General features: G+C 32.5%; 1 protein-coding gene across 1 annotated transcript; it reads left to right on the top strand.

Moving 5' to 3' along the window:
* The first annotated feature begins 7,215 nt into the window (after positions 1-7,215).
* On the top strand, positions 7,216-9,855 carry LOC109338965. Its single transcript, XM_019576316.1, has 7 exons — positions 7,216-7,251; positions 7,358-7,492; positions 7,709-7,872; positions 8,176-8,248; positions 8,713-8,856; positions 8,950-8,994; positions 9,618-9,855. The coding sequence occupies exons 1-7, from the start codon at positions 7,216-7,218 to the stop codon at positions 9,657-9,659; spliced, it is 639 nt and encodes a 212-aa protein (XP_019431861.1). The 3' UTR covers positions 9,660-9,855.
* The last annotated feature ends 3,638 nt before the right edge of the window (positions 9,856-13,493 follow it).

Here is a 13,493-nt window from a genome sequence, read left to right as displayed (position 1 = left end):
TTTGCAATACGAGCTTCACTCAGCTCCATCCTCATTCGAAATTCCTCCTTTTCAGTCCCTCCACCTTCGTTTTCTCTAGCCATACTTCTTGTAGAGACCATACGCCAAAAATCCTCCCAACAGCAGCGTGATTTCCTCCCACAGGCACCAGAATGGTGCTCTGATACCAGTGATAGACACTGGTATCTATAGAACTAGGAATTTAAGAAAGAAGATTAAGAGAAAAGCCCCTAACTCAGAATCAAATCGATTCTGATAGGGTTCTAAGTATCTTTATTGAATTTAGACTAGAATAGAAGTAGGATTACAAGATTGCTCACTCAAGGATCCCTGGATCCTTGTGTACCTCACTGATTCCTGAATCAGTTAAGTTCTAAACTCCAAAAACTACCCTCTCCCTAACTAACTCTGCTATTTATAGCAGTTAGTTATCTAACTGATTCTAACTACCCAAGGGTAGAAAGGGAAAGTTGGTTATTCTATCCAAACTCTTCTCTTTCCCCTTTTATACACGTTTTTAATAAGTGGCTTAGTATTGGCCTTATCAGAGAGGTACAAAGAGTTATATAATCATTGAAGCTAAGGTTTCGTAAGGGTTGTCATCCTATTCGAGGTATGACATTATAGTTTTGTCACTTTTTCTTTTAATCTAGAGTCATAATTTCACTGTCGTGGGCTTCGAAATTTGTTAGATGATTGCTTCGTCAAGTTAGAAATTATCTTGTTCCTTGCAAGTCAAATAATCATATTGTCGATAGTCCAATGATACTACAAAGCTTCATACACTTCTTGCTAACTAGTAGGCGCATGTGCATTAAAAAGTGACTATGCATGTCTCCAGGAAGAACAATGTCAAGTTTGAGTCATTAATAAACCATACGCCAAAGAAGATATGTGAACCTGCAAGATAAGAAAAGGTGTTTGCAAAGCCTACAAGTAGTCTATCTTTGTGAAAGTGTAATTCCCCTCCTTAAGAAAGTTTCCATGGTTGACAATTGGTCTTGGAATAATCTCCATACAAATGTGGTAACCTTCAAGGGGCTTTGGATTCCCACAAGGCTTTGAAGATATTGTTTTCTTGCTCCAGATTATGAACATGTCCAAGAAGAACTTTATATGCATACTTGATAGAGTATTGATCAGATTTTTCGTATAACCACTCCCAATAATCTTTTGTTTCTCTCCTCAAGTTAATTAAGATTGTCGACTAAGTCATTTTCTCATACAAAAAATTGTCTTCTTTAAGTTAAGGACCACCTTCATTCCCCACCCACTATGACCCAAATCACATATGTTTGCATGCCGAAAAAAGCATAGAGAAAATAACCCATTGTACCTAGCCACAAGCTTTTCAAAATCTAACCACTTATCATGCTAGAATCTTGTATTTTTTCCATCTCACATCCTCATTGGAGTGTTACTCCCATCTTGTTAAGGGTTACCACGCTGTAAAAAATATGCCTTCCTCTAATGAATGGAAATTGTTTGTCACTAATCACCTTGCCAATCAACAATCGAAGTCTGTTCATAACTAGTTTCACAGTGATTTTGTAGAGGCTACCGATCAAGGAGATATGCCTCTAATCTTCCATGTTCAATGGGCTATCTTTCTTAGGAATTAAGCAGATGAATTATGAGTTTGCGCCCTTGACAATCTCCATATGGGTATGGAATTCGCGAACTAGGCTAACTATGTCGTCTTTCAAAAGGTACTTGAATTTTTTTTTTATGAATTGGAAGTTGTAACCATCTAGCCTAGACTTTTACTAATGTTGTGATCCCATACAACGTCTCTGATCTCCTTCTCTTCAAAAGTAATAGTTAGCATATCATTGTCAGAGGATGATAAGTTGTTGAAGGCCACCTCGTTAAGAGTTGGCCAGCTCCTATCCCGTTATGAAAATAAGTTCTTGATGTGATTCCTCAGACCATTATTGACCTCTAGGATGTTTTCAACTCGTTCCACCTTTATCTCCAGCCCTTGGATATGCTATTGAGTTCTCCTTTTTAATGAGAATATTCAAGTATTTTAAGTTAGAGTCTCCTTCTTTTAGCCATCAAGATTTGGATTTATGGAATAAGAGACTGTCTTTCAGTTTCCTTTCTTGTAATAGCTCACCCTAACATCCCAACTTTCTTCTTAAGTCTTCTTCACTCATTTTCTTGAGTTAGAATTAACCATCTAGATTTGGATTTATGGAATAAGAGATTGTCTTTCAGTTTCCTTTCTTGTAATAGCTCACCCTAACATCTCGACTTTCTTCTTAACTCTTCTTCACTTATTGGATTTAGTTCACTCTTTAAGTCCATTAGGCGAACCTCAAAAGAAGCGACACCAATCCTTTTGTTGAATGCCCCAAAGTGTTATGTATTCTAAGTCTTAAAGACCTTCTTATTTTTTTTTCCTGTTCTTCCTTGATCACAAGCATGCTCCAACCATATACAGGCAAAGTTTTCCATTTCTTCTCAACCAAAGTCTTGAACATTTTGTCCTCAAATCAAGGGTTGATCACCCTAAATGGTTTTGGGCCCAGTCTTTCTTGTTTTCGGACAAACCTACTGCACAATGATACAAAATCTATCTAATTTGCTCATTGTTTTCTGTAAAGAGAAAGAAAGCAAAGGGAAGAAGATTGAGAAATGGTTATGGCAATGGAGTGTTCGAGAGAAAGAGAGAAAGAGAGAGAAAATGATTAAAACAGTTTTTCCAACTAATGATTTGATAAATCTGAATTGAGTGACCAGAACAACTAATATAGTTCAAGCAATCAGTTAATCAAGTAACTGAAAACTAAAACAGAATTCTATCATCTAACTAAGCTATAACTAACTATTACAAAGTTAGTTATTTACACAAGAGATAAAGAATAATACTATTCTAATATATCCCCCTGAAATAGAGGGAGAGCTAAGGACAATGCTTCAGAAATCTTGTTATTTTTGTCTTGAACTTGGAGTTGATTCCTCAAGGTGACAAACTGATTATTGGGAAGAGGCTTAGTTAAAATATCTGTTGTTTGGAACTCTGAAGGTATATGCTGAACAGTGAGGATTTTATTTTGAATCTTGTCTCTAACAAAATAAAGATCAAGTTCAATGTGTTTTGTCCTATTATGAAGGACATGATTGTGAGACATTGCAACTGTACTTAGGTTGTCACAAAAGACAGTAGGAACAGTGTAACTAATGTGAAATTCAATGAGTAAGGACTCAATCCACACGAGTTCTTGAGTAGCTAGAGCTAGACTTCTATATTCTGCCTCTGTACTGGATCTTGAGATGGTATGTTGCTTCTTTGACCACCAAGTGACAAGGTTTGGACCAAGATAAAGACAAGCTCTAGATGTTGACTTTCTATCATCCATACCAGATGCCCAATCTACATCACAAAACGCAATTAAAGGAATGGTTGAAGATGCTTTGTTGTTTGATGAGGCAGAGTTTGCAGAACTGAAAGGAATGGTTGATGAAACTTTGCTGTTTGATGAGGCAGAATTTGCAGAATTGATGGTTAAGCCCAAAGTTTGAGTCCCTTGAAGGTATTTGAGAATCCTTTTAACTGTAGTCCAATCAGATACTAGAGGCTTTTCAAGGAATTGACAAACTTTATTCACACTATATGAAATGTCAGGCCTAGTAATAGTTGCATATTGAAGAGCTCCCACAATGGATCTGAAGAAGGTAGGATCTTCAAAGAAATCTGTTCCACGTTTAGTAAGTTTACAGTTACTAGCCATAGGAGTGAAGCTTGACTTGGCAGAAGACAAGTTGGCTCGATCAAGAAGGTCCCTTATGTACTTGGTTTGAGATAAAAATAGTGATCCATTTGGTCTATGTTTGACTTCAATGCCTAAGAAGTAATCCAATGGGCCAAGTTGTTTAAGAGCAAAAGTGTTGCTCAGATCAGTGATCACTTGTTTAACATGATGAGGAGATGAGTCAGTTACTATAATGTCATCAACATACACCAAGATATAGAGTTTGTACGTAGATGAAGTGTGAATGAATAGAGAGTTATCACACTTGCTTACTTGAAAGCCAAGTTTATGCAGGGTACCTTTTAGCCTCTCAAACCATTACCTAGGGGCTTGCTTAAGGCCATATATGGCTTTGTTGAGTTTACAGACAAGAGTTTTGTCACTATCTTGAAACCCAACTGGTTGATTCATGTAGACATCCTCCTTGAGAAAGCCATTCAAGAAGGCATTGTTGATGTCTAATTGTTCTAGACTCCACTAATAAGTAACAGCCAGAGTTAAGAGAATTCTGATGGTTACTAGGGATGGCAACGGGCACGGGCGGGCACGGGCGGGCACGGGTAGTAGCTACCCGCTACCCGTTTTAAGATAGAAAAGTAATACCCATACCCGCCCGTATCCGTACAGGTACCCGTGAGCGGGTATTTGCGGGTAGTTCTGGGTACCCGCGGGTAGAACGAGTACCCGCGAGTTTCCTCTATTATAAATAATTTTTAATTTTTTACTTCTATTGTGTTTCAAATTATTTGAAACTTAATTATTTTTGTACCTTTTGATTAAATATTTTGCTAAAATGCTAAATTTATTGGTGGTTTCCATTTGTGTGATTTTTTGTTCTCATTTTTTTAACAAAAAATATATATTTTCTTTGTAAAACATGTGTTTCTATACTTTCTATACATGTAATAATATTTGTAGGGTGTTTCACCACCAAACTCATTAAAATATGTAAACAAAGTAAAAGGAAAAAATATACATAGTGTAATAAATGTTAGAATAATATATTTTTTATTTTAATTAAATATAATATATTAATTATCTAAATAACGGGTACCCGCGGGTACGGGTACCATAATAGCCCGTATGTACTACGGGTATTTTTAAAAACCCGTTTATAATACCCGCGGGTACCCGTTTGTGACCCGTACCCGTGCCCGTACGGGTTTTACCTGCGGGTACCCACGGGTACGGGTTTTTTTGCCATCCCTAATGGTTACTGGTTTCACAACAAGAGAAAAAGTTTCATTGTAGTCCACACCATACTTCTGATGAAACCCTTTGGCAACCAATCTAGCTTTAAACTTATTGATGGAGCCATCAGGATTTTCTTTGACTCTAAACACCCACTTGCAACCTATGGCCTGTTTATGAGGTGGAAGAGGAACAAGAGTCCAAGTATCTAGAGCCATAAGTGCATCATACTCTGCTTGCATAGCTGTTTTCCAAACAGGGATACAAAGGGCTCTTTTAGCACTAGTAGGTTCAGTGTGAGTAAGGTAAACTTTGGGTTTGAAAATTCCTGATTTTGACCTTGTTTGCATAGGATGAGCTGAAGAGGAAACAAGAGATGATATAGGTAAAGTATCTGGATTAGATGGTGAAGGACAGATCTCATCAATAGTAGGGAATGGATTAGTAGGTGAAATTGATGAAGGTGAGGAAAGCAAGTTAGGAGATTCAATAGAAGTGGGAAATGAAGTAGGTATAGGTGGTGAAAGAGTAGAACTAGGATTAGAAGGAGAAATTGGATTTTCAATTGGAGAAACAGGCTTACATATCATTGGCAAGGAAGGAGTGACATTTGAGTCATTACTGTTATCACTAGGAACAACAGTATAGTGAAAATTCTGTTTAAAGGGAAAGTGGAACTCATTAAAGATGACATCTTTGGAGATATAGATTTTGCCTTCTTTGGACAGACACTTATAACCTTTGTGATGTATGGAATAGCCAAGAAAGATACATTATGAACTTCTGAAATTAAGTTTATGTCTATTAAAGGGTCTTAGATGAGGGAAACAAGCACAACCAAATACTTAAGTTGAGAGTACTCAGGTGACTGACCAAATAGGAGTTTAAAAGGTGATTGTATATCAAGAGTAGGAGAAGGTAGTCTATTTATGAGAAAAACAGCTGTAAGAAAAGCATGGTCCCAATAGAGCATGGGTAAATTAGCATGAGCTAATAGAGTTAGACCAGTGTCAACTATGTGTCTATGTTTACGTTCAATTGTACCTTGTTGATGGTGAGTATGGGGACAAGAAAGTCTATGGACAATTCCCAAAGATTTCAAATACACACTAAAGGGCCTAAATTCACCACCAAAATCACTCTGTACAGCCTTAATAGAGTGATCAAATTGTGTGTGAATATATTTGAGAAAATATTGAAACACATAAAGTGTTTCAGACTTCTGTTTTAGGAGAAATATCCAAGTGTGCTTAAAGAAAGTTAGTTATTTACACAACTATTATAGTTCAAGCAATTAGTTAATCAAGTAACTGAAAACTAAAACAGAATTCTATCATCTAATTAAGCTATAACTAACTATTACAAAGTTAGTTATTTACGCAAGAGATAAAGAATAATACTATTCTAATATTTTCAATCCTTTATGCACAACTTTCTCCATTTAAGCACTTACTCCTCGAAGATTAAAAATCTATCTATTTTGCTCGTTGTTTTTTCACACCCCTTAACCCAAGTGAACTTTCTCTTGAATATAGGTAGATCAATCAACTCCATATTTTTTATGAAGTTGGCAAACTCCGAAATATCCTTGACACGTCCATGTTTTTCACTTCCTTTCCTCACATCTTGTTAATACACTATGTTGAATTCCTCAACAATACACCAATACTGGCCTTGAACGCTTTGTTTCCATTGTCCCAGATGCTGCATTTTCTCCCAATGATGAATTATGCCACCAGTAAAATCTTTTCTCATCTATGGCGATTATTTGTGGAACCATATAATAATTTTGTGGAACATATAATTAGTTGTTTCCATTCTTCTCACAGTTACAACACATATCTCATGACTTTGTTGAACCATATAATTAGTTGTTTATTCTCATTGTTCAAAGAATTATTTATAACATGCTTCAAGTTTATTAAGCTTTAACTTGACAGACGCGTTAGAGTATATTTATATTGACAAAATATTATCTTATCTAAATTTTAGTTACTTCCATTTTATTTGAATTTATCTATAGTATTTTGTCAATTATTATTTGAGTCATTAATATGCAATCATTTGTAACAATTTTTATTTATATAATAAATTGATTACTCATGTTTGAATACTAATAATTTTTACCATTCTAAATTTCTACACTTTATTGTGGCAATTTACTATAGCCGAGAATAATTACAAAGATACCAAACATATATGTTGTTATTAAAAAGAAAACATTGAAAATGTTTGCGTCGAATTTAGCATAAGTTGTTTTAAATATATGCCATATTCTTGTTTCCAAAATATCGCATTTCATGTTTATTGCAGCTCATAAACACAAAATAATATTGTTACACATCTTTCAAAATTTTCAATTACATAGCATTATATACCAATTTTTTGATAAGTAACATTCCTTGCAGTTTTATCACCACCCAGAATCAACCAGGACTTTCCGATCTTATCATGAAATTGCCAGGTTTATCCTTTATGAGGAATCCCCTGGCAAATATAGCTCCTCTAAGAAAGAAAAGAGGATGAAGCTAAAAGAAGACATGGTGAGTGATTCATAGATGCAATCAAAATAATATTCTTGTAAATATATGCAATATTCTTGTTTCCAAAATATCGCATTTTATGTTTAGTGCAGCTCATAAATACAAAATAATATCGTTACACATCTTTCCAAATTTTCAATTACATGGCATTATTTTGTATATCAATCTTATAATCATTTAGTTTATGACTAAGGTTACCATTAATATACTGTATAGGGAAATGATATGACAACAGAGACACATACAATGAAAGGCTTATTCATGCCAACTTCCAGTGTTGATCATAGAAGTGTGCAAGAAATTCCAAGATATGTGGAAAAAATTCAGAGGGATTACAACCCATACATCTTTCAGAATAATATTCAATTAGAATCGCAAAGGTATGAATCTAATATGATATATTTCTTTCTCGTCAAGCAAGGATACATGTTATAAAGGGTTAGATAATAATAATATAGTACTACAAAAAAGGTATTTGAAAAATTACAAGAATGAATAAGAAGTGTTTATTCTCGTCAATTTTTGTACATTAAATATTTGAACATATATATTTAATTTCTTAACTTGGCACGCCATGAATAAAGTGTTGTTTTTCTTCGATAATCTTCAAAATAAAAACTTTTATTTTAATTGCTGCTTGGCATCAAAATATCTCTATTGAAATATTGATTTATTGCTCTTAGACGTGTGCCAATGCAAGTATTTGAAAATACTTGGCAAAAGAAAAAGGTTGCTGATTACCAAGGCGTGTTCTTTGTAAGTATCTTATTTCAGTTCTTTCTTTATTACTAGACTAGAAACCTTGCATTGATTATCCCGAAAATTGTACAAAGTAAGTTTTTTACATTTTTATCATCATTTCTGTGTATAATCATTTATATTTAATTATTATAGATTATTAAGTATAAGTTCTATATAAGAATAATTGATTATATATTAATTATGTATAAATTCTTAGATTGATAATATATAATTATTAAACTCATTTATTATTAAATGTCTTGAGATATTTGCTCTATTAGTTATTTGGAAAATATTTTTTTCAGTATTAAAGATATAAGTTATCTATTTTGCATTTATATTTAAAGATTATCAATCTCATTATATATAAAAGATAGAAATATCTTTATATTATTTTCTTTTTTTTATATACTTGACTTTCCAATATTGGAGAAAATCCTAACTAATTCATACCATTCATAATTCATTTTTTATGATAGAAAACGGTAGCCTCTGCAAAAATTCCACCAGGAGTCAAAGAGACAGACAATGCTTTTATTCAAGCTCACGCATTAGAGGTTGTTCCAATACGAGTTCACATGCCGAATGAACAAGATGCAAATGCTACAACAACCCCAAATATAGTATGTTAATGTTTTTCATTAATGTAAATTTGATGTACTATTTAATTTGGTTTGTTGTTGCTGTCTTAACAATGTAATGGTTTTCTATTCTAGGCTGTGCATAACACATCAAAAATGACTGTGGACTTTATGGAAGAGGTATGATATGTTACATTTGAATATCATTATACTTATTTATTTTCTTCATCATATAACCTAATATGTTGCGTTTGAAATTATTATAAATTTATAATAATTTTATTATATATAAATATTGTATATAATTTTTAAAATTCATCATGACAGTCTAATTCTAAGTTCATATGAAATAAATTCTCAACTTTTCCATTTTTAAAATTGAAATCAATTAGTATAAAAAAATTGAAATCAATTTTGTTTGCCATTTTCTGTTTTTTACCTTTTAATATATAAAACCCTTGTAAAGTTCAAACAAATAAAATGTTTTATTTATATTAAATCATTTTTTAAAGACCTCCAAACCTAAACCATAGAAAATAAATGGATACAAGTAATCATACATTTCCTACATTTAAATTTCTAAACACACTAATAGTTTTAGTATTTGGTATGTGTAAGATATGGCATCACAAAATAGGAAAAAACAACATGCATGTGTTGGAAGAAGAGAAGGCAAGTTTTTCATTTATAGAACATGTCTATGGTTGGCATTTTTTGAGAAAATACATTAGTTTATTTTTATATAATTTAGTGATATGTTATTAAATCCATGATTTGAATTTAGTCTTTACAATCTTGTATAGGATAAGCCTGTCCAGAATATGTTTATCAACTTCTTCAAATGAAGATATGGGTGAGTAAGGAAGAGCAAGAATGACATTGGAGGAATTCAAGAACTATTGCTATAACAATATGATAGAATTTGGATTGGTAAAGGACTGCTGAGACTGTTGACTATGTGTCAAAATCAGAATACTTTATGAAATAAGAGGGTATATATACATGTATGGAATTATGGATTACCGGTGGATTTTATTTCATTTAATGTTTGGGTATTTCTGTTTAAATAGATTTTATTATTACTATATTATTATATGATGAGTTTTATGTTTGGATTTTTTTTTATGAGATTTTAATTGATGTTATATAGTTAACTAAAAAATGTGACGTTTAGTTAATTAATAATATTTATGTGATAGTTGGTTTGAGATAGATGAAATAGGGAGATTTAATTGATTTCAAAATAATCCAACAACTTTTACAAATAGGTAGGGGAAGGTGCATATTAAGATTGGTTCAATTTTCATGAGAAATTGCACCAAACCAAATGAAATTGGTTTGAGAATTGAACATCATTTGATTGATGGACCCCAAACAAAACCAGTAAGATGATTTTGAACTATGAGAGAAATGTTTTTAACATGATTAATATTTTCATATTCAAACATTAATGCATTCATTTTAGTATGTTTTAATTCACTATATAACTTGCAAATATCCAATATATCTTTACTATTAATATATTGAGAAATTCAAAATAATTCATAAAATAATATCCATGCAATAATATTCTTAGTTTTAAGATTGTTTTGAACCTTCTTTTTCTCATCATTAATCCGTAGAAATTTAGGATTTTCGGTAGCCTTGCTATCACCCAAGTATTGTGGCGTGTGGTTTACTCTCTATGACATCCCATATTTCATTAGAGACCATCCATTTACATATCTTTAACACTAATACAAATTTTTAATGTCAATTATTGTTGATTATCAAGGACTAGACACACAGGACTGTATAGGCGTGAGGTTATATTATTACCTTTTTTACAACAATTGATTTTAAACTCAAACATGGGACAATTAGTAAGAAATTTGATTACACAAATATTGCTATTAATTAAGTATAGACTAAACAGTTAAAGGAAGAGATAAATTGACACATTGATTTTTCCATTATGTAAGCTTTCATGCTTGTATTCAAGCACACTTAAAAGACTCTTTATCTTGTTGCTTCACCTCTAGATTTTCTCTTTTGATTTCATTTCTTGGAATACCTCAATATATCTCAATGTATGATATAAGACTCGGGAAACTGAGTACTCATATTGGTTAGCCTAGTGCCCTAGTCTGAAACTTCAGGCTCTTAAAAATTAATTGTTTTCAATTCAAGTTATTTAGTTTAATATTTATACATTGACATTGTAATAGTTTAATTTTTTACACTATTAATTTATTCTCTATCATTTATATGTTAATTATTATTAATTCGTAAATTGTAGATCATATACTGATCTCTTTTATGGTAACTCTATTGATATTAAACTCTTATTGAGATGAGTTTTTGCATATGATTAACAAAGTGATGCATAGATGATTAGATGGAAGTTTTAATGGTATGCTTAAAGAAATCAATCATTTCCCAATTATGTTTGTTGGGCTTGTTAGCAAATAAATATGAAGTTAAATAACGCTTTACTCATATTTAATGTAGGCTAAAAGTGCTTTTTTAATCGTGATTTTGAAATTTGTCCATAAATTTTTTTATTTTGAGTTTAGTCCCCTCCTTCCTCTCCTTTCTAGATTTGAAGTATCCTCTTCCATTCCCTTCCACAAACATTGAATACTTTGTCGCGAACTGATTTTTAGTTGGAAGATTGGCTCTGCGACTTAGGAAAAAGTGAAATTGATTTATACCTTTCTCGATTTATCTGGAGTCGTCACTACATTTTTTGTAGTTAAAACATAGAAAACTCTCGTTTATGCCCAATTTGGATAACATAGTATTTTAATAGAGATTCTGAGCTCAAGAGTTGATTAAGGATTAGGGAAGGTACTAGCACCCCGTCCGCCCGTATTAAAACGGTATCGTCGCTAATAACATGGACTTTTATAACCTTAAAGAAATTCATTAAAAATCTAATTGTTAAAACAAAATATTTCATTTTTTATATTTGTGTCTGACAAGAGTTTATCTTACTCCTACGTATCCCTAGGTGTAATAGGAAAATCAAGACTACGTAGTTCTGGTTCGAAAATTGGTTGGTTAGTTGGTTGATTTTTATTGATTTGAAAATGTCGATTTGGTATTGATAGATTTTGTGGATTTCAAAATATTTAGTATATGATTGTTTTAATTCAATGGAACTAATAGTTTAGAAACAATATTGGTTGTAGACCTTCTTCCCATTCCCAGGGAAGTTAGAAACAACTCGAATCATAACAAAGTTCCATATTTAATTAAGGTAAAAGAGGGGTTTTGATCCTATTTTTTATATGGAATTAATAGCTTAGAAATGATGTTGGTCGTAAACCTTATTCCCTCTTTTAGAGAAGTTAGAGACGACTCAAACCATAATCTTACTATAAAAATTCCATAATTAATTTGTTTAATAAGATAGTGTTGCATCATTTTTATAATTATAAAATAGTTTTGGAATTATTTATTATATATGAGTATTGGTCGTGACATTTTTCCCATTTTCAGAATAATTAGAGACGACTTAAATCATGACCTTACTATAAAAATTCCATAAAATTACTTATTTAATAACACTTTGTAACATTATATGTAGCGATAATTATTAATCATTTTGTGCCTATTGTTATTTCCTAGCACCTTTGCAAACATAAATAAATAAATAAATAATTTTGGCTTTTTGTGAGGTGCAGAGATTTGGACAAAGAGGGATATATATATATGGCCTTCTAGGTGACTTGCTAAAAAAACCATGTGTAATTGCTGAACTCGCTATCACACTTCACTCATCCTTTGCTGCCATGCAAAGCCATACTTATTTGTAACCTCCAATTCAACTTTACTTTGTCCTTTGGTTGAGGAAGAAACTTGAGATCAGCTTGTTACTTGGACTGTTTCATATTCCGCATATGTTTCTTCCTCAATTGTACAACAACTTTAACTCTACCCTCATTAGTGAGACCCCAATGTCAACCTTTGCTCACCATCTTGCAAATCTTCCCAACTAATATAGTTCCTATCATCACCATATCATCATCGTGGTATGGTACTTAGAGAACAGGAAATTCATTAACATGAAGGTTTATAAGGTGTCATGTGTGAGTGGAGACTTTCATCGGTGGTTGCGGCGGTGGCCGATGATGATGATGAGTGGAGACATCAAGTATTGACTTGAATCCATGGCTGGTTGGTTTTAGATTACGGTTTTGATTAAAAGATATTGAACCCATCACAAGTAGTAGTATGTGTGAGACTGTTGATAGGCTTTTAGGGTTTTTTTGTTGGATGTTATAAGTAGAAAAATCCATGGTCGCACTAAAAGGTCCTTTGATGTAGAGAATGATGATTTGTATGAGGGGAGAAGATGAGAAATATGTTTTTTATGAAATTGAGTTATGGATGAATCTTAGCCCGAAACAATGGTGGCTTTAATTTAGATTGGCGTTTTTGTGTTGTTCAAGTTCTAAAAGCTTGGATATATGCGAATGATGCTTTTGGAATGAGAACATAATCCTATGGTTGAGAGGTTAAAAATATTTTTTGTTCAGTATTGCTCTCCCCCTTAACATAGAAGCACTACATGCTATATATAAAGATGGACGATGGCAGAGAGGTATCCCCTCTCCTCCTTCTCCATTACTCTCTTCTTTAAATAATTAGAGTTATGCCTCTTTATTCCCTTTCCATAACTCATGCATTTCCTT

The sequence above is a fragment of the Lupinus angustifolius genome, unplaced genomic scaffold (genome assembly GCF_001865875.1).
Source record: "Lupinus angustifolius cultivar Tanjil unplaced genomic scaffold, LupAngTanjil_v1.0 Scaffold_50_62, whole genome shotgun sequence".
Taxonomy (NCBI): domain Eukaryota; kingdom Viridiplantae; phylum Streptophyta; class Magnoliopsida; order Fabales; family Fabaceae; genus Lupinus; species Lupinus angustifolius.
Note: the sequence above shows the minus strand (reverse complement) of the source record. Positions and strands in the feature narration are given on the sequence as shown.